The sequence below is a fragment of the Notechis scutatus genome, chromosome 2 (genome assembly GCF_049901735.1).
Source record: "Notechis scutatus isolate UNSWTSFEM ecotype Mainland chromosome 2, rNotScu1.2, whole genome shotgun sequence".
Classification (NCBI taxonomy): domain Eukaryota; kingdom Metazoa; phylum Chordata; class Lepidosauria; order Squamata; family Elapidae; genus Notechis; species Notechis scutatus.
Genome location: NC_142010.1, coordinates 192,017,268 through 192,040,231, shown reverse-complemented (window position 1 = coordinate 192,040,231; position 22,964 = coordinate 192,017,268). Strand labels below are relative to the sequence as shown.

The 22,964-nt window shown below is 37.4% G+C and overlaps 1 protein-coding gene across 4 annotated transcripts in view; it reads left to right on the top strand.

The window, feature by feature from the left end:
- CCDC171 (coiled-coil domain containing 171) overlaps positions 1–22,964 on the top strand; it is a 200,773-nt gene that overhangs the window by 150,240 nt on the left and 27,569 nt on the right. For all 4 annotated transcript variants that reach the window (XM_087957656.1, XM_087957657.1, XM_087957653.1 and 1 more), the window contains one exon: positions 19,166–19,318. In XM_087957656.1, the coding sequence (XP_087813782.1) occupies positions 19,166–19,318 (153 nt within the window). The remainder of the gene's footprint in view (positions 1–19,165; positions 19,319–22,964) is intronic.

Genomic DNA, 22,964 nt, shown 5'->3' with positions numbered 1-22,964 from the left:
GAGTCCCCTGATTTAAATGGACTATTCAGGTACTGAAGGAATGATTCAGCAAAGAAAAGCGTGCCTAATATACATTCACAGATGTCTATAAGGAAGAGAGTCTGGCTTAGACTCCTTTTTTTTTTTTTTGGTTTTTATTTTGGAAGAATAAATATCAAAATATTCCAAGGGGGTGAGAAACAGAAACAATTGCTGTTGTCAGTGTTACAGGCTGTCATCGGTATGGTGTCACGTAAGAGAAAACGAGCATGAGGTGATCACAGTGACTGATTGTTACGCCAGCTACTAGAGTTATTCAACTGCTGACAAAGATTCTAGGGGTTTCTTTTTAAATCTTTTTAGCCTCTTTCTGAATGACGCTTTTCGGTGACAAAGACCACTCTGACAATGGATGTAGATGTCAAGGTGTTTAATCAGAAAATAGTGCTCCCAAAATTCAGTTTCCTTCTTTTTTTCCCTGCTTATTCAGAATGATTCCCTCAGACAGTGTGTTTTAAGTGTTTTTGTGAAAGGATTTATTTTTCCATAGTCCTATTACTATTGTTTCTAAAACTAAGTTAATAAAAATGCATTTTATGCCAAGCAAACAAACATCCTTTCTGTGGCCATCAGTGGGGTAGGGATGGAGTAATTTGTGAAGGATTCATTTTTCCATAGGCATAGTACTATAATTGTTATTAAAACTGTTAATAAAACTCTGCATTTTCTGCCCAAGCAAACATCTATTCTGTATGTGTCGGTGGGGATGGGATGAGATATCATGGCATATGATATCATGGCAATACTGCCATGTATCATGGCAGTATTTCAATACCACAATTCACACCAATTGTACAATTATATCCTGATGTGAAGTTGTTCTTCCTTGTTCTGTATGCCTAAATCCATTTCCTGCACGAAGTGTGGTTATAGCAGAAAAATTGTGGTGCAAAAATATTCCTTTGGGAAGAGGCCTAGTGCGGAAATGTGTGACATTTCTTAGATAATACTAAAATACTTACATTTATCTTGCAAATGTTTATCATAAACTGAGACCCAACCTAGGTCTGACCATAGGTAATCCAGAACAGGTTATTTCTTTTTAAAATGAAATAATCCATTCAGGCATAGGAACAAAAGGAGTAAACACCATCCCACTAATGTAGAGTCACACCTGACCGGGGTCTGCATTTAGCTCTATTAATTTTTTTTTTGCATTTGTTCCAACTTCTAGCCACGTATTTATTTGGAAGTGGGGGTAGTTTCCTTTCTGCTAGCACATTGGTTCAAAGTCTGAATATTTGTTTCACTTTCCAGCAGCTGACTGCATAGATGGTAATGGCCATATTGCTGAAGAATATGTACATTTCTTTTCTGAGGTGACAGCATATATATAGACCCTATTACTTCTGGTATTTTTCATATGTATGTGTGTATATGATTGACATCTAAATTATATGAAGAGAAGAAAGCAATCATTATGATATTGATTACATTTGGTGCTTGTTATTTTTGTACCGTGCATATGTGAACGCCTCACTGTCTCATAGCTAGCTTGTTGGGTTGATTAGTTTGTTTGAATTCTACACCACTTTCCTTATAGCAGAGGTCTCCAACCATGGAAACTTTAAGCCTGGTGAACTTTAACTCCCAGCTTTGCTGGCTGGGGAATTCTGGGAGCTGAAGTCCGCCATGCTTAAAGTTGGCCATGGTTGGAGACCCCTGCCTTAAAATACCAAAGGTGGTATACATAGCACCCCTCCTTCTGTTTTCTCCCTAAAGGCTACCCTGTGAGGTAGATTTGGTCAAAGAGTGAGAGACTGTTCCAAAGTCTTCTTAGTCTTAGGCCAACATCTCTGCTCAGAGTGACTATTCAATGTATTTGTGTTCGGTTTTTCTGAAATTCATTTTTTATTCTTTATTTTATTGCATTTCATTTTTCTTCATATTCAAAAACAAAATGACCATGGATAGGCAAAAAGGCAGTGAGAGTAGGCATGACTTTTGACTTCCTGTTGATATGTTCATTGAGTTTTCTTGGCAGAAGCTGGCAAGGAACCTCGGAAACCAATCAGTCAGAATAAAGCTGGAAGGGACCTTAGAGGTCTTTTAGTCCACCCCCCTGCTCAACTAGGAGACCCTATACCATTTCAGACAGGTGGCTGTCCAGTCTTTTCTTAAAAACCCCCAGTGATGAAGCACCCACAACTTCTAAAGGCGAGCTGTTCCCCTGGTTAGTTGTCCTCACTGTTAGGAAGTTTCTCCTTAATTCCAGGTTGCTTCTATCCTTGATTAGCTTCCATCCATTGTTTCTACTCTTGCCGTCTGGTATTTTAGAAAATCCTCCTCTTCATGACGTCACCCTTAGTCCTTTCCTCTAGATTAGCCATACCCAATTCCTGCAACCATTCTTCGTGTCTTCAGGCCCTTAATCATCTTAGTTGCTCTTCTTGGCACTTTTCCCAAAGTCTCAACATCTTTTTTGTAATGTGGTGATCAAAACTGGAGGCAGTATTCCAGGTGTAATCTTATTAAGGATTTATAAAGCGGTACTAATACTTCACATGATTTTGATTCTGTGCCTCTGTTTATACAACCAAGAATTGTTTTAGCTTGTTTCGCTGCTGTCACACCCTTCCTTCCTTCCTTCCTTCCTTCCTTCCTTCCTTCCTTCCTTCCTTCCTTCCTTCCTTCCTTCCTTCCTTCCTTCCTTCCTTCCTTCCTTCTTACCTACCTACCTACCTGTCACTATCTACATACCTGCCTTCTTACCAGCTTCCCTATTCATTTTTCTTATGGGAAGTTTGCAAGAAGAAAGTCATTGAGAAAGACAACAGGGCTATGGAAGTTCAAAGCCAGTAGGCAGATTGTTGCTGCTGGGTAAGAGAGGAAGCGAGGGGGTGCGCAAGCCTGCAGTTCAGAAAATGCTACATGGGGCTAAACAAGAGGTGCTGGGTGATTTGCAAAGAGTACATGGGAGTTGTACATGCATGGGGGATCATGATGTGTGAGATGTACCACGCTGGTTGGAAATGGTGTTTGCAGAGGTGGCACAGGATAGATAGGGTGCCTGGGGATGTTTGGGAGTATGAAAGAGGTGCTGTGTGTATCACTCCAATTGTCAACTCATCCAGAAATAAGATTCAGCTTAGTTAAGTGCTAACTTATGAATGTTCTATACCAGTGGTTGCCAACCGGTGGGCCGAGGCCCACTGGTGGTCTGCGAGAAAATTTTGGTGGTCCGCAGAGAAATGTTACCCTTAGAGCACCCCCCAAAGCAATTAATCCAGGCTGTGCAGGAACACAAGTCTGCCCCGCCCACATGACCCACGGGAACCTTCCCTGCCCAGTCACTCCTTACCTGGCAAACTTGCCTGCTAAGTTGCCATTTTTCCTTTTTTTCCCCTCAACCATCAAGTGTTCTGCTCTGCCGGAAGATTTAGATTAGCTAGAAGGCAGGTAATCGTTGGATTTCTTGCTTTCTACCTAATCTTTAGATCTTCAGTTCTGCTTAAAAGCAGAGCCGAACCTCCCTTAGGACTGAAGGTTCTATTATTAAGTTCAGACTCAGATAGCCGATGGCAGAAACACAGATCTCTAAGTGAATCTGTGATTCTGTGAGAACTCAATCTGCCTGCCTGCTTTGCCTGATTTTGGGTAAAAGTTGCTCTTTTTCTAAATAAAAAATTCAATATTTATATACAGGGTGTGTTGTGAGTTAATTTTGTGAGTTTGCTTGCAAAAATTCAATATTTATATACAGGGTGTGTTGTGAGTTAATTTTGTGAGTTTGCTTGCAAGCAAATTTTATGTGACAGACTCAGGACGCCGATGGCAGAAAGATAGATCTCTGAATCTGTGATTCTGTGAGTAACTCAATCTGCCTGCCTGCTTTGCCTGATTTTGGGTAAAAGTTGCTATTTTTTATAAAAAAATTCAATACTTACATAAATATTTATAATATTTACATACAAGCCATGCTCAGCCAGTCACATGACCACCAAGCCACACTCACAAATTAGGCCACACCCAAGAACCGGTTGTTAAGAAATTTGAATCCCACCCTGCCTCTGTGTGTTTGTGTATGGGGGGGGAGAGGGAGATGGAAAGAGAGAGGTTAGATCAGATATCTCTCTCTCTCTCTCTCTCTCTCTCTCTCTCTCTCTCCCTCCCTCCCTCCCTCTCTCTCTCTCTCTCCCTCCCTCCCTCCCTCCCTCTCTCTCTCTTTCTCTCTCTCCACCAATGTAAGCAAGCCACCGTCAATCAAATTCACAGGGTGGGCCCCGGGATTTAAAATTATGAGTTTGGTGGTCCCTGAGGTCCAAAAGGTTGGCGACCCCTGCTCTATGCACACATACATGCATGCATACTTCACTTTCGCAAAATAAATGTAAACTTTATGGGATGCAAGAGGAATAACCAGAAAGAATTTTAGAATTACTTATTTCTTCCCTCATCCCTTTGTGATGAGGGAAATGACAAACTGGGAAGGTGAGGAAAAACTTTATTTTGCTTGCACTCAGGAATTGTAGCAAGCATAGACAGGTAACATATAAAGTACCTACAGTTTTACCAGTGTAGTAGCCCCTGGGTTTTTTTGTGGTCTGAAAACTTCTACAGCAAGAGAAGGAGGGTGTTAGCTAGTCTTATAGTAGCAGAGGGAAGTGTTGACACTGCTTTTGAGTGATAGAGTATAATCATTATAAATTTATAAAGGGCTTACGTCCTCCATTTATTTTATGTAAATTATGCATCCATGTATGATGTAGTCATGGCTTATCATACCGTATTGTACATAGGAACAAAAGATTGCTCTTCTGATCAATTGGGCAAAGATAAATGTAACATAAAATGATGTTACATTCCTGCTGCATTTTCTGCTTCTTTCAATAGCACGAGAAGATCTGTGAAAATAAGCATTCGGGACCCAGGGGAAAATATCTATCTACAAATACAAAGATAATTATGTTGTTTCTTGTCTGTTTGGAACATTGTGGCAAACACTGCATCTTAGAAAAATGTACTCTCCAAGACTTTTGAAGGCAAATAGAAGTGCATTTTTTTCCAGGTGGTAACACTCATTATTTTCCATTCAAAACCGATGGTGTGCCGGCATGCAAAACAGATCAACAACTACGGAGCAGATCTGAAGCCCATAGACTGTCTCACCCTGGACAGTTTTAACACAATTTATTCTTGCTGAAGATATAAATACAATATTGTTAGGTCCCAAAGCATTTCATGATTTGTCTCTCTCTCTCTCTGGTGCCTTCGAAACCGATCTACAATGAGATTGTTTCACTGGTCTCTGGCACCAAGAGAAGGCTATTCCCGGGCAAATTAATTTGCATGAATTCCCCCTCTTTCCAAGCACAATTATAGGTATTGACCTAGAAATCCCTAAATAACGCAGGACCAATATATTTGACGGTCCTCCTATCCTGTACAAAATTGCCTCCTTGCCAAAGCTTGGTTTCTGGCCTTCCTGGAGCATTTTAAAACAGGGTAATTTAAGGGAAAATTGGGGTGGAAATGGATTTAGTCTAAGCTTCATTGTTTTTCATCTAAGAGATGTTACTGGTTTGATCCCTGTGCCACAGGGTGTTTTATTTTCTTCTAAATTGTGCTGGGCTTTTGGAAAGAGCTACAGTGTTTATATACTGTATATATATATAGGGAGGGGCTGGGGAAGGCCGTACTTTAAGTGTAGACCGTTGTTTTTCAACCTTGGCAGCTTTGAGATGTGTATGGACCGCCAAGGTTGAGAAACACCGGTGGAGACAATTTGCAAGGGCCGTTCTTGTCATCGGAATAAAAGAAGAAAGAAAAAGGACGATTAGTGATGGACAAAGAGTATAATTTGATACAAGGAAAAAATTGTTACCTAGTTTCAGGCTTATGTCCCTCCCCAAAAGATAAAATCTTCTAGAGCCAAGCTCAACTCTTGCTGGTTTTGCCATAAGATATATTCTTATTGTTTTTTTGGACCACAAAATGGGAATGGTTGTCCCATTTTCCTTTGTCTTTTCAATCTAGCCTTACTTGGCTTCTGACCAGCCAAAGTTAGTGAGATGCTGCTGTTAGCCAGCTAGGTTTGTGTGCAAAATAAACTAAAATTTGCTGCTTTGAGGATGAAGGTACTAGCTGAAGGGAGGGCACATACCTCCCAGAGGTGGTATTCAGCCGAGTTGGACCGGCTCTGGCATACTGGTAGCAGAAATTTTGAGAAGTTCGCAGAACCAGCAAATACCACCTATGGTTGGCCCCGCCCACCTGCCGCCGCCATTACCTCTCCTGTATTCCCTTGTTTTTTAGTTCAGCTGATTGGTCCGGCAGAGCAGATTGCCGTGCCTTAGCTGAACTAAAAAACAACTCAGCTCACCAGCGTCGACAGAGGTCGGTCTTTGAGCCCTGTGCGCACACGCAAAGAATGCATTAGGTGCGCACGCACGCGTAAAACTGGTAGGAAAAAAATTGGAAACTCACCACTGGTACTGTGAGGGGAGAACATGAATAAAATCCATTGTGTATCTTGTAACTGTGACTCAAACCTCAAACTGCAAGTTGATACTTTTCTACTGCACAAGGGAGAGTTGAAACGTTGAACAATCACACGTTGTGCTCTGAGAAAGTGTGTACGTGTTAGGAAGCATCTAACTTCCTGATGTGCCATATTAGGTGATGAATTGTATACTGAAGTTCAATAGGTAGATTGTAAACCAAGCCATCATAGGATGGGGCGGTAGGTTAGGGTATAAAATAGAATGCAAATTTTGCTCTGAGTTCCTCCCATCTGCCAGGGTAGGAACCCGTTCCTGCAGAAATGCTACAATAAAACTGTTTTCCTTGGATCTATCGAATCTTTGGTGGTCTTTCAAGCCCCCACCTCACAGTACCTCCCTTTTTTAATCACTTATTTAAAATCTTTGCAGTCTGTGTGACTATGTTCATCTATAACGTTTTTGTCTGCCTATAATGTGGGACTGTACAGTATATAGTACTATGAATAGCAATATATAAAATACACATATCATATAGTATAAGACTGTTAATGCATTGAGTCAACTATACTGATTTGAAAGATGTTTATATTTAAACGTATGATGCATGACTAAATTTAACTGCATTGTAGCAGTGATACTACACATTTCCAGGGATTTATTTTAGATAGAGATTGAAAGAGATAGAGAAAGCGATAGAGAAATATGATGCTAGAGAAAAGAGATATAGTGATAGAATTTTGTAGTGCACAGGATCATATAGGGGAAAGCTACATTACACTTTGACATAAGCAGCAAGTTATATTAAATACTTCCATGTAGAGAAAAGTCAAAAGTTGCCACATTCGCTTCTGAAAGCTTTCTTTCAAGGCTTAAACAGGGAAGAAGTCTTATTTTTGACAGAATGTTTTGCATGTGGAAATGAGCAACTAAGGTCACCGCTGAAGCTCCTTAAAAATCAATGTGAGAATATTGACTAACAGACTTGAAAAGGTTGAGGAATGAACTTTTTCAGTCTTGCCTTTGACTAAGGACAGATCCAGTTGTGTTTGCCTCTTAACTGCCTTGTACCTTGTACTTAACCAAGGCAGTTAAGGCAGTCCTTGCTTTTTAAGGCTAACTGTCTCAAGCAGCCTGCATTGATTCCGGGTATCTTTTCTTGTCCTTATAAAATAGTTTTGAAAGTCAAACATTTCGCTGAAATTTCACAATGTAGTAATACTGGACTTGGCGATGGAACTGTCAGTTTTTTTTTTTTTTTTTTGAGAAGAATATAATTTGATGGGGTGCTAAGGTGGAGATCTTCTGAAGAAGGAAGGCTGATCTGTAACTTGAGCGAGTTTATTATGGCTTAGTGATTTAGTGATTGATTTCATTTGCTGTCAGTTAAGGCTCTCTTAATGTCAAGGTTTTTTTGCATAATGCATTGAAATAAAGACTGATGAAGTTCTTCAGAGAGATACTGCTTACATAAACTGACCCTGATTTGCCCTGTTCTGCATGACAGTTTAAGTGACAGCAGTTAAAGGAGAATATACCAATGAATATGCAACTACAGTATTAAGGGAAATGCAAGGAAAATGGCTCAGAATATAAAACTGTGCATCAGAAACTGGCTGGATTATTAATTCCACAATCCTATATTGAAGTAATATTCTAAATAGCTAATTAAATGGAGGGGGAAAAGTTTAGGAGGAATTTAATATTCAAGATGTCTGCTGAATGTTTGCTTGGCTTGGCAGGCTATATTTTAAGAGTGTGCTAATTTCAAACCTGACCCTTTTGAGACTTTTGTTTTTCATTTTATTCTGTCGCAATTATATGTTGTATATATAACGTCTCTGTCTGTCTGTGTTGTTTCTGGTCTGCAGAATGGATTGGTGATCCAGTGGAAATAAATGGTTGATAAGATCAGCGAGTGAACCCTAGTAAAGTTCATTAGTAGTTTGCAGCATTGGTCTTCAGGAGGCATAAATTTTGCTTCCTTAGAGGCATGTCTTAAGAGTGTCACGTTCTTTGTTCCACACAGTTTGGATAACCAACTCAAGAAAGGTTGATTTCATTTCAGTCCCTCTTTTAATTCATCATTGGTGAAGTACTGTATCGCAAAAATGGGAATAGTTGGGAAGATAACCATAAAAGATACGAGTTCAAAAAATGGTTGGTTTCTGAAATAGAGTTGAGAAATCTTTGCACACTGTGACACTATGACCTGCATCCCAAGGAGGGAATATGTGAAGGCAGGGTTAGTTTAGAAGAAATGTTTAAAATGTTAGCCTTACATAGAGAGGAATAGAATCCTTCTTTTGTTTCGGACTGTACTTTTTTCAGTTTACAACTTTAACACAAAGGAATTAACACTGAGCACATTAAAATGACATGTATATAAGGATTTTTTTTAAAAAAATAACATGAAGAATATTATGGTAGCTTTAAGTGTCACTCTGCACGCATGCCTGAATGCTTTAGGAAGATATAACCTTATGTCCCTTCTTTTCAAATTAATAGAATTGCATTTTAATATGTTCCCCCTTATTTCAAACTTGCAGTCATAGTTGGACATCATATTATAATTGCACTTTTTCTGGGATATATTGCTTATCTTGCCAAAGCTGAAATGATTCGATGTTTTAACCAATAGCATAAATTACTTTAATAGAGAGCTCTGATCTTCTTAATGCCATCATTTCTCATCAAAGTGAATGGAAGAGAGAGGTGTGTCATGACAGTAATTTAGTCAGAGATATGGTTGAACTTGTACTACAATTTAAAGAACAATTCCCAAGATTCTTGTATGCCTGAATTATTTTGCTTATAACATATATTCTTAAAAGCGGTTAAAAACACAAGAACACTTTTTAGGGACATATTTTGTGACCCACGTTCAGAATCTTCATTCTAGTACACAAAACATTATTTGAACTTCCAAAGAGTCAAGAGACAAGTAGATTAGACATCTACTCAAAACCATCTTCAATTTGATGATGAACAATCGATGGGCAATTTCAGTTTTATTTTCAATTAAACTGTATATTGAATGATCATACAGTATAGTCAAACCCACACTTAATAATTTGGATCACCTTTCTCCCTTTTATAAAACAAAGACATTTCCTCTTCTCCCATCTTCTAGTACTCCACCTGTACTCCAATATTTCCCAAAGATTAAAGTTTGGCTAAACTATAAAGAAAAGAAAAAAAAGACCTTAAAGATTTGGTCAGAGCATCAGCAAGTTTGCAAATTTCCTCAAACCCCTAGAGTGCAATCCATCTGGTCCTGGATATTTAATCTCTTTCAAAATAAATAGGTAAACCCTGAACACTGTTGCTCTAAATTTCACATTTCAACCCTTCCCAGTTGGAGCGTTGGAGAAGATTAAGGATTATAGAGCTTGAGAAGATTTGATTTTTTTCATTACCTACTCAACAAAGAGAACAATATGGGCAGAATTGATGCTGGTACAGTTTCAATTTCAATAGCTACACATAAGTATAAAACTGAACCTATACAGGCGCCTCTCTCTATCATTCTATTCAATAATAATAAGTAATAATTAGTACAATATTCCTAAATAATCAAATACTACACCTGTCTTCCAAAGCATGGTATCTGTCATGCCCCTGGTGGAGTCTGACTCTGAAGAAGAGGAGGAACAGCCAACAGAGAGTGGAGTGTGGCTCCAGAGGTGGTGGAGGAGGCTGGGGAAAGGCAGAGGCCGGCTGAGCAGTCAGAGAAGAATCCAGGCCCAGCCCCTATCCATCCTAGGTCACGCAGGGAGGAGAGGATCAGGGAAAAGCGAGGTATACTCAAGAGGAGATTACCATGATCCTCCTCGTGGCTTGCAGGTGAGAGCTATGTATACAAGTTTGCAACTGCGCAGTTAGAATTGTTGAAGTCAATTAGTGTTTACCTTGAAAGAGGCTTACCTTTGCTGGCGTTCTTCCCATGGACTTTTCTCGGTTATTTTCCTGGAGTTTATTATTAGTTATCTCGGCTTGCTTCGGAACTCTCATCAATGCGGTTTGTTTTGGATTTCTGTTTGCCTCATTATTTACTTTTGTGACTTTAAACTGTGACTAATAAAACAGTGAAGTTAAGTTGAAGGCTTTACCGGACTTTAATATATGTTTTGGGTTTGGGGTTATTTTGAGAGACTACGGGTCATCACAGTATCATAAAATAAAACTGATCAAATAATAAATATGTGATTATAGTAATATTAATGTGTGTCAGAAAGGATAATATATTTTGCATCTCCCAAGCTTTCATTAGTCAAAGGCATGCTGATTTGGGAATGTTGTTGCTATGTGAGACTACCTACAAAAAATTATTTGTTTTGATGAGGCACCTCAACTGACTATGCCTTTGTCCCAAAACACAAGCAGCCTAAATTCATATTGGTAAAGGGCACAGAGGGAGATTTCCAGAAATGTCTCCAAGTGGCGTCATTTGAGATGTATCTTTATAAGTAATTGGACTTTGAATTGGACTCAGAAATATTCTGATAGCGAATGCAGTTCTCAAGCTTATCACAGAAAGGAAGATGCCCCTGCCCTGGCAAAGTAATTCTGAAATATACCATAGTTTGCTAAGATAAGCCTTGCTAAGGTATCCAGAATTATCAGCAGCACATCTTTTTAATCTGTTTCATGGTACTCTTTCCTTCCACTCTAGCAATATTTTTCTTATTAAAGAGGGAGAACCATGGAAACCTCAAAGCAGATATCTCAGGGCAACTCAAAAAGGGAAGAAGTTGCTTACAGCTGGTGATAACTTCAGATACACACACACACACACACACACACACACACACACACAAACAAACATATCATCTGAACCAATTACTTGTTTAATTGGATAGCACACTATAAGAAGCATTTAGCAAACTGGAACAGGTTCAAAGAAGAATAATGAAGATGATCGGGAAACTAGAAATCAAATTTGAGTGAAAGATGTCATTCAGAGGAAATTTCCCATCATTCCAGAATACAGGAATGTAATAATAATGAGTTCACATTACAGAAAGGCCGTTTCTAATTTAATGCTGGAAAACATTCAAGAGACACAAAGCTCAATGAAATATACAGACTGAAGGCCAAATTGTAGTTAACTATCTGGGAATTGTTTCCTCCTGCTAATAGTTAAGCTCAGCTGGCCTACTCAGAAAAGCAGCGTCTCCTCCTATCTACCAACTCCGCCATGGATGTTTACAGCCTGTTGGTGAGATGCTGCAGTTTGAGTTTCTACATTAAGCAGGCAGTAGGACTTAATGGCCCAGATGCCCCTTTCTAGGGAAAAAACTGTTACTGCAACAAGTAACTCTGCCAGTGATATAGCACTGCCTTCTAAAACCGACTGCTAAGACTTAATTATTGAAAATATCTGCACTTTGATGACCGTCTAATCTAGCCCCCTGCTCAAAGCAGGAATTCAGTTTAAAGCATTCCCGTCAGGGAGATTGCAAGTTTAATTTTAGAATACAGTATTAGGACATCTATGCTTGGCAATAAATGCCCTGGTGGCTTTCATATGCCAGTCTATTGTGGTTTCCAGTAGAAACACTTTCCATCCCATCTATCAATTTCCAATTATTGCTCTGCTCGGGTTCCCTGAAAATCCTGTTGATATTGAGAGCTTCCTCTTCTTGGGGTGTCTACCAGCATCTTATTCTGAGAGGATGGGGAGGATGGGGGTTGGGGGTGGGAGAGAGACAATTGATATTGAAAATAAAATAACTGGTTGAGCCTTGTCAGTTGAGAATAGGACTCTAATCCACAGCCACGTTGTTCTCGGTCATGATGCCTTCAGATCTCATTTTTCATATTTAAAAGTAGTCCAGAACAAGAGCTGGGAGCCAAAAAATAAATAAATCTATCAAATGGAGAATACCAGATAACGGCAAAGAACAGGGAGGGCAGTGGCAGAGATCGCCTTGCTCTCCTCTTTATTTATTTAATATATAAAATACGAAGGAAAAACAGAAATGGGAAATTAAGGGAAGGAAAAGGAGAGGGGAAAAGAAGGTGTGAGGTACAACTATATAACTAGCCATTTCTATATAACGACCAATCTACCTAATCCACAAAATCAAAGTCATATTTTGTATTTTTTCTTTCATCACAAGCACAAAATCCAGAAGTGATATCCAAATGAGAAATGTACTTAAATAATATTCTCCTCCTTGAATAATATGGTCAGTTTAACCATTCCTGCTTCCTTACTATGGAAATAGTATGCGTTTCTATTTGTACCAATAAGCTTTGAGAACATTCACCATTTTTATTAACAAAGTTCACTATATTCTTTCAAATTCTTTGACCTTACTGGGAAAAATACTCTTTTATTCCCCCATTGGAGAACAGTTTTCTCAAATGATATTTCTCTTTAGACCCCCAAGTGGTGTTTTTGTGGGTTTTTTTGCATGAAAACACCCAAGAGATCGCAGCTTGTTCTGTAGCCACTACAAGACTGAAACCTGAAAGGATTTTTACAAGTACATTTTTGGGAAATTCTGCAGCTCACCTACCACAACCTTTTTCTCTCATACCTTAACAATAAAATGGTGCATGGAACCTTCATTTCCTTTGTTAGCTTTATCTGCTGGCTGGAGGAAAGTTTCACATAACTTTGCACGCATTCTAAGAGAACTGCACAAAAGGGGAGACAAGTGACCTTTGGGGAGAAAAATGGTGGGGGGCTAACCAAAACTTCCATTGAAAATGGCAATGGAAGCCAGATGCCTTCTCTTGCCATTGTTCTCTGGCATGTTATATTAAGCATCACTAAGTGCACTTCAAGCATGGTGGATATTTCTCACATAGCAAATAAAATAAAAGTCCTATATTGCAAAAAAGGGGTTGATCAGGAGTGTCAAACTCAAGGCCTGGATCCGGCCCGGAGGGTGCTTAGATCTGGCCCACAGGGTCGCCCTGGAAACAGCAAAGGACCGGCCCATGGTGCTTCCACCACTGGCAGAGGGTTGCAGGAGGCCGTCGCAGCTGAAAACGGAGCTCGGGGCCCCCGTTTTCGCTGGCAGAGTGCTCAGGCCACCACAGGCGCCCCGACACAAGTGATGTTGAGCTGGCCATGCCCATCCTGCCTATGCACATCCCACGGCCCCACGAGGTTAAACACAACCTTGATCTGGCCCTCAATGAAATCGAATTTGACATCCCTGTGCTTGATGTTGCCCGGTTGATGGCATAGACAATTTACTCCAAATGATAAAAAAGTAGAGTCTATACCAATTCAGACAAATGGCTATCTCTTCTTGAAAGCCTCCAGTGATGGGGCACCCACAACTTCTGAAGGCAAGCTCTTCCACTGGTTGATTGTTCTCACCATTGGAAAATTTCTCCTTAGTTCTAGGTTGGTTGATTCCTTGATTAGTTTGCATCCATTGATTCTTATCTTGCCTTCTGGTGCTTTGGAGAATAGTTTGCCCTGCTCATCTTTGTGGCAGCCCCTTAAATACTGGAACATTGCTATCGTATCTTCTCTAATCCTTCTTTTCACTACACTGGACATACCCAATTGCTGCAATTGTTCTTCAGATGTTTTAGTCTCGAGGCCCTTAATCATCTTTGTTGCTCTTCTCTGTACTCTTTCCAGAGTCTCAATATCATTTTTATATTGTGGTGACCAAAACTGGAGGCAGTATTCTAGGTGCGGTCATATTAAGGCTTTATAGAGTGGTACTATTAGTACCACTCTATAAAGCCTTAATATGATCACATACTTCATGTTATCTTAGTTCTATCTGTCTATTAATGCATCCGAGGATTGCATTGGCTTTTTTGGCTGCTGCTACATAATGTTGGCTCATATTTAGTATTTAATTTAATAATGTATAGTCTTCATATACATATTAACTCTGAGATTAACTTATATCATACTAATATTCAGAAGTTTCCTGAAAGCTGAAAGCCCAAAAGATAAATATTAATTTGGATATATCTTCTTTTTTCTTTACAAGTAATGAAGTATTCAGCAACAACTCAGCAACAAGATTGTGTATGGTTTTAATTTCTGCATTACCTTATTTTTCCCTTTATGATATAATTTTATATGAACCAGCTAGCTTGGAGATTTTGTTTTTATTTTTTGCTTTCTTACATGGATACAACTTTATCTGGACAAAAATCTGTCTGCCTATATATCTATCTGGTCTTCAACTTTCTTGACCTGTTTTACAAATTAGTAACAGAATCAACTCTTAACATGATACCTTTATATTAAAGATTTGTTCTTTTTCTCTCTCTTATCTAAACACATAAGTGCATGCACTCATATACACATTACATAAATATTTGGAGAGTAGTCTTATAAAAGAGTGAACCCTCTTGGATATTTTTTTTGCTAAAAATAGAAAAAATGTATTGGTGATTTATAAATTTTCTCATTAAAACGGGAAGAAGGGAACCATGTAATATAATCTTAAATATGGAGGAGAGCTAATAAATTTGCTTGTAACTACTATAAAAATTGGAAGTATTTTTCTTTTTTCCATCTGTATTGTTTTTGCACTTTTTCTTTTATCTTTTTCTCCATTTCTATTTATATATTTTCATGATTACATATAAACAAATGTTTGCTCTGGAAACATTTGGAAATCATGATTCCTTTTTCTCTACTTAAATATTTCTTTCTTTCTGTTACAAGTTCCCATGCTCACAGGAATTCCATTGGTATTTCTTTTGGAAAGTGAAACTACTATATTATTGTATATATTTGGCAAGTGATTATATTTGAAAGTTGGTTTTGCCAATGGGCATTTTCTTCAGTTGGCAAATTCATTAGGAATCACTTGTGTTATGACCATGCTTACTATTGCCACAAGAAGTTTATATATTCTTAACCAATGTATAATTAGAAGGTAAGAAGGCAAAAGGACAGGATGAAAATCACTCTGGAAATAGATTTTTCTCTCTCTTATTCGTTTGGTTTCTCCTGAATAGTTTGTTATGTTTCTACTGTAAAATTGGCAGCTGTATGTATGTTTTAAATGTTATTAACCTACATCCTGCATTTCAATTTAAAGTGGCTTCCTAATGCTTAAAATTAAAATTCTTTAGCCTTGGCTCTATTTCATTCTCCATTGGCATTCTTTGAACGGTCTTTAGTCTGGATAGCATCTTGATTTTAAAATTAATGTGCCATGTGAATGTTTGTGGGTTGTAAAACCTGCTTGCTATGTAATACCTGGTAATACTCAGCTGCTTTTTAATAAAGGTTATGATAACTGGTACAACTTTTTCTGTTATTTAAAACGAGGTAGGCTAGTATCACATGTTTTTTGGTTAGTTTTCCTGTAGCCATATTGCTTCAGGAAAAAAAAAATCAACGAATAGCATACTTATGACATTATATTCCTTTTGAGACAACTGTTTCAATTAAATTGTGAAATCAGTATGTAGGTTCACGGTTTTATGTTCTATGGAGGATTTCCCATCTCATCCTTCTTACTGTGCACTTTCGGAGATCCTAAAAAATTGTTCCTAAAGATTACTGTATTCAGAATGTCATAACAAATTCATTAAAAATCAATAGAGTCAGACAGAAATCATCATCATCATCTCATTATCACCAATCATCTTACACAGACATGAAAAACTCCATGGAAATGACCATGCAAGAAGAAGCTTTATGAATAGGTGATACATATACTACGTGAATTGACATTGTTTTGGTTATGGATCCTTTTGAAGTCCACAATAATGCACTTAAACCAAGATCCGTATATAAATGAATTCACTGCAGAAGTATCTGTAGGCAGTGTAAAAGAATGATTTGCAAGCCTGAACAATTTGTGAGCTATTCCTCTCCCATTGTTCAGTAGAATGAAGAATTTGCTTAGTATTTATTTAAGATAAAAGATTGAACATTGATAGTCAAGTCCCCTCTCTGTGCTAATTTTGATGGGTCTCCACCTGCAAACATGGAAGGTCAAAACAGTAATTTTATTTTGCTCTTGTACTTTAGAAGAGAAATTAGCTAGAAATTACTTGGGGTTCATTCTCTCCCCGCTCCCCAATACAAAAGTTTAATACGTTTTAGGTAGAATGCTTGTATGACTCCTAGGAAAACATTTTTTCCATTATATAGAGAACTATCTGCACGTAGAATTACTCTGGCCACTGAACTCCACATCAGAATTATGCCCCACCATTTAATTCCAAATAAACGCTAGTTATAAATAATGTGGTAAAAAAATATTAATCTCTGTTGTTTGGAGACAATGGCCAGTGAACTTTAAAACACAGAAAATCTTCATTGTTTTTTTCATCATCATAAGGAGCTTTATGCAGATATATCACCTTCATTGTACAATTAATGGACCGACTAAAATTAATTTTCACGAGTTTGTTGTGTGGTATATTGACAGAACTAAAGTAGAGCTTTGTATTACAGGTTCTATACACTCTTTGGCCCATAGTCTGTAGTAAAGGACTTTTCTCTTTTTCCTAAACAGAAACCTTGATTTTTCTTAATTATCCCCCAGGATATTTTATGCTGACTCAGCAATAAATCTGTTCTTGGCAGCACACTAATAAATACAGTGGGCTACTGGAAATACCATCTTCCCACTGAGATTTAAATATGAGGCACTGAGCACTTGATACTGAAAATTCCATGGTTCCTTTTGGGAAACAAGGAAATGTTACCTCAAAGAACTTGTCCAAATTAAAATGTATATAGCCCTGTTGAAGTTTCGCTTGGGAGATTAAACGGGATCATTACAAGATTCATAATAGCTATAGGGTTTTTTATTATTATTATTGCATTAAAGTGTTACACTTAGCGCTTTAGACTTTTGTATAACTTTTTGTTGATTGCGCAGTATAAAACCCTAATTTTCACCTTTTATGGGTAAAAAAAGAAAGATTCATCTCATAGAGAAAGAAAAAAAGAAACATAGCAAATGCTTATTTATTTTTACATGATTCATGAATATACTTAAACCTTGAGATAAAGTATTTTAAATTATGTATTGTCCTTGTGTTAGATGTTATCTATGAGCATTTCATTTAAATTGGTGGAAAAAAACCTTGCTGTATTGTTGACTATACATTAGTCCACTTACTTTACAGCTCTTTGCCACATGCATTGACCTCATGCAACAAATGATGCCTTTGAAACGCACACTCATTGCTATCTTGTGTGAAAACTCTTCGTTTGATTTCCATTTAGTAGCAATGGCAGAATGTATTAAATGTGGTGCCTCTGCAAGCTGCTTTCATTTCAGCTTTAACAAGAATAGCACATTTGGGATTTTGGTTATACAGGTAGTCCTCGACTTAGCAACAGTTTGTTTAGTGACTGTCCAAAGTTACAACGGCTCTGAAAAAAGTGACTTATGGCCGTTTTTCACACTTACAACCATTGTAGCATCCCCATGGTTACCTGATCAAAATTTGGATGCTTGACAACTGGTTCATCTTCATGACGGTTGCAATGTCCTGGGGTCATAGGATCCACCTTTTGACAAGTAAAGTCAATGAGGGGTCCAAATTAACAATGATTCACTTAACAAACTGTGGCAAGAAAGGTCATAAAATTGGGCCTAGTTCACTTAACAGATGTTTCGCTCAGCAACAGAAATTGCGGTTGTAAATGGAGGCATACCTGTAATCGGGCACAAAACAATTTGGAGACGCGAATAATGGCAGAAATGCATAAACAGTGCAATTTGCTAATACACGTCTGCAGAAATATTCTTTTTTTTTTTAAAGTCCACACGAGTTAAGTTTTGAATCTTTAAACAGTTCCAAAAACACCTATGGATGAACTTGATATCTTAAAGAGGACTATTTATGTTTTCCAGCCTGGTCATTCTCAAACCCTGAGTTGTTTTATTTGAGAAAATATGGCTAACAATCTTCCACTTATTCAGTAAAGAGGTTTTTTTTTTAAAAAAAAAAAAATCAGCTTGAATGCTGTTCTTACATTTGAGAAATCAGTGCAGGTCACTTCAGAAGGAAGCTATAACCTAAAAAAAAAAAGTGATTAACCAGTTGTAAAGAACTCCAGTAATCCCAGCACTGTTATGCTATTTGGGTCAGATATCAAGTTACCAACACTGCCAGATCATTTATACTCAATTGTGTTGTTAACTTTATTATCAGTCGGATCAATATTACACTGCTGGGACATTCTTCTTCTGTATATCTGAAGAGAATTATTTTCCCAGCTATATTGTAATCAGATTATTTATTTTCAAAGGTCTGCTACTTTCTTTAAGTTCCATGCCAAATTAAATCCAATTCCTTTTAAATGTGAGGTGGGAGAATTAGCAACTCCGTTCATTTTCAGCATGTTCATACTTAACCTCTGATGGTATTCTCAGCTTGGCTGAATAAAATTAACCGAGGGATGAGTTTAAATAGAACCAATAAAGCTTTATGTACAAATCAAAGCACAGTGTTTATTTAAACAACTGAATCGCAACATACCGTTTGTAATTTTGGCATACAAAAAAAAGCATACAATATGGTCTATTCTAAAATAATAATTTTTCTCTTTGGGACGGCATTTGGGTTTAGTGCTTGTATATATGTTTATACACACACACACACACACACACACACACACATACACAAAGTTCCTTTTCAAAAACATATAACTCAGCAAAGATGGCACGTCTTTTATACAGAAGTATAATCATTCCTTTTGCTTTTCCTTCAAGGCGATGATTATAAGTTTCATAGATGTCTATCAGTTTGCATGCTCAAGAGTCTCTGCATTAGAACGAGAAATAACATCCCATCGGCATCACATTGCAACTCTGAAATCAGAACTCCAAACAGCTTGTCTTCGGGAAAATGAAAGCTTACACTCAGTAAGTTTCTGATATTCTTTTTCTTTTTTTATGCCATTGGTTTTTTTTTTAATGTACGTTGACACATTATTTTCTGGAGGCCTCCTTTTGCTTATTTAACAAAAGGGTTTGTTATTGGGTCACATCATATTTTCTAGTTCTATATTTTCTGATTAAAGAACACGTGATTAATTTGGCATATTTTCTGCCCTGCATTATAAGAATATATCCAGCATAAAAATAATTTCGTGTGTACACAGTATTGCTCATTAGAAAATTTGGCCTCCTACAAGCCTAAGAAATTACTTTTCAAGAATTTCAAGGAGAATCAATATTAAGGTGTTAATATTAAGTTTAATACACATTTCTTTTCTCTGTTTCTAATATATGACCAAAAGGGAGAAAATCTTCTATTAAGCAAATGCAAGATTTTTTTTAATGTCCAGAAAAAAATAGACCATCTAATATAATATGTATTGAAATAGATGTATATGAAACAAAAATCTGAGATCCTAAACAGCAAATTAATTGCTGATCAAATCAAGCTATACTGACCAAGAACCAGTTCATATACAGGGTTATCTTTAGCAAGTCAATCTTTCGTCAAAGTGACAAAATGTGTGTTGTGATTTCACAGCGTAATATTCTGTCTCTTAGTACTTAGTGCCGCCCTGACATTTTCATATAGACAATAAGTAAACACATAATTTCAATCCAGGGTTTTAAATCAGGCACAGAGGGCTTATTCTACTGAAGTAAAATATTTTTTTGCAATAGATCACACATGAGGAATCTAAAATTCTTCATTTTAAGAGATTCAAAATTGGTGGTATATATTTTAACAAAACATTCATATCTTCAAACTTTACATGTTTTCTGAATGTCATATTAACAATCTACCATTAAGCACAGAAAATCAGGAATCAAGGTGATTCAGATGTTTTTTTGTTCTTGCATCCTAACACTATAAAAATTTGACCTACTAATGGTCAAAGCAAATTGGTGGTAAATAAGGTAGGCAGGTATTAGATCTCTTACGGACTCAAAGGGACTCAAGACTGTTAACACACTTGACCCCTCCCTCAGGCTCAGTTTGGTCATCTCTTACACCTGCAAATAGTAAGGTAAATCTATTTAAAGTTGTGTGTGTGTTTAAATACAGCTTTATAGTTAACGTCCTGCTTTTAAGAACATGCTTAGAATTTTTTACTCCATGAGAAAAAATATCATTTTTTTTCTCATCTTATTTTTTCCTTTGCGGTATAAGAACCTTGAAAAACTTGTCACAGGGTAGCAGATGAGAAGAGAAGGTTCACATACATTATAAAGATGAATGATGGATGTTCCTTTTACATATATTTATTTCCTTTTAAATGTCCTTATGTGTGTTTGCTCACTTGGACAAATCCTGTCACTGAAGAACAGGAGGAAGAATTGCTACTATGGTAGCAATCAAATAAGAAGGGCTTCAGTACAAGACAAGAAAATAACTTGAGAAATCATCTTAGATAAGGTGGTGTGTATGTTGGGGGGAAATCACCTTTAGACTTGAAAGATTCTCATACTATAATTGTGGCAATAAGAATAGTCCTGTCCTATATGAAATTGGTTTCTTAATCTGGTCTACTTGTTGGGCTAATAATACCTTGACTTCTCTCTCCAGCCTTTATGATTTTTACCCACGTATATTTTCTATTTGTTTCTCCTTTCTTCATTTTCTCACCTTGACAATCAGGAAAATGAAAAGGAAGTGAAGAGTTTGGTTCTGGGGTTTTGTTTTTATTGTTGTTTGAAGTGATTAGCGTTTGATAACTTTTAAGGATGCCAGACTGATGGAATATTTTAAGTTTATTTTTCAACAGCTGTAATTGTTGAATGAAGATATTTGACTCTGGAAAATTCTGTGACCCATCCCTGTTTGATTTGGAAATAAAAAAAATCGATCTGTAATCAGCTAAATTGAACCAGGAATCTTCATGTTACCAGCTCTACATGTGACTTCAGATGACTTAATTTCTATTGCATGAAAGTCAGCTACAGTACCAGCTTAAAACGTCTGACTCTAACTGCAGAATCATAACTTTATAAACAATTATGTAATGTTGACATAGCCCAAGGCATTTAATTGAAATTGCTTTTCTGAGCTAATTATGACTAATCAATCTCTCGAGATAAACGGTGCCAATTCACTACCACCATTTTCATCTTTCCATTCCAACACTCCAACGCTATGCTTACGTTCATTTTTCCAGGAACAACTCGTTGGATTTCATTGTCTGCATAAGTTTACTGATGTTTGTCCATTCCTTCTGTATCTGCTTTTCAGCTGCTTTAATAACTTGCAAGCCCATCTCTCAATAAGTTTGTTCCATGCTCTTTTGTCTTGTCACTTACCTTCTTTAGTTGCCTACAAGGGCAGAAAGTTGAAACAGAACCAATTTGAATGGGAGAAGAAACTATAGGCGTCAGAATGGTTTAGGAGGAAAGCAGCGAGCTTATGTTACCTTGTGATGCCTCCTTTTCTTGAGGAACAAAACGCAAGACTGAGCCGACTCTTCTTTTCAGCAACCATCAAGCAAAATCAAAACTTTCTGGATGAACATGTTCTCTCACACGTTGAATTTTCTTCTCTTTCAAATACAGTCATGTATTTTTATTGCCTCAATGGGGAGAACTGTCCTTTTGTGTTCTCCACCGTTTTCAATCTGCAAGCTGCTAACTCTAAAACTGGAGGGTTTACCTATGTTCAGTTTGGAGATTTTTCTTGTTGTTGTTTGGTTAGGCTGGAGTACAGGCTCAGGCATCCCTAAGCAGATCTATTTATGTAGCTCAGGAATGAAGGAACCATCATAAAAGTATATAAAAATATAGGAGCAGCTAGAAGAAGAATGATTGAGGTGCATATGTATATTCACTACACCTGCCTTTTCCCCCCATTTCCTTGTGTCTAAGACTCTTGCATGCCACAACATCCAAGCTTGTTTTCTTTATTGCTGTGTGGCTTGATTTTCTTCTGTTTTTTAAATGGCTCCTTGGCTTGCAATAGGTGCAAAGGACTAAACCATGAGGAGGAAGAGCTAAAGCTCTGCTTAAGAGAGGTCCAGCTATAGACAAACTGTGAGTAGTATTGTACTAGTGTCTGAGCAGAGCAGCTTTGATGGACCTGCCCTTCCTACCCATAGCCTCCTCTGCTTTCAAGCCTAACGTGGAACATTTTTTATTTTTTTATCTTTTCTAGTCAAAATTGAAATCCTACTGTACATCGTAATTTCAGCTTTCAGATGTAAAACAGGTGAGTCTTGATGCAGGAGTTATTTATCTGTTTGATTCCCATCTGTTTAAATCTTACAATCATGGCTTCATAATTTTATGTTGCTCTCTGGGATGCAACATCCTTTTGAGGTAGAACAATGATCCTAACTGCCAATTACCTGAATGTAGTCAGAGTGAAGTATACAAGCCATCCTCAGTTTATGTTTCCAGGTTTTGTCTGGTTGTCTCCTGTGTAGCCCACCCATTGAAATGACATGGTTTCATTTAATTGATCATAGCTTAAGACATGATAACCATGTTTGGACAGATCACTAGGACACTTTTGACATACTTGTAGTTACTTGTTCTGGTTTTTGCTAAACAAAACAAAACAAAGAGTTTTTGATTGAGGCTA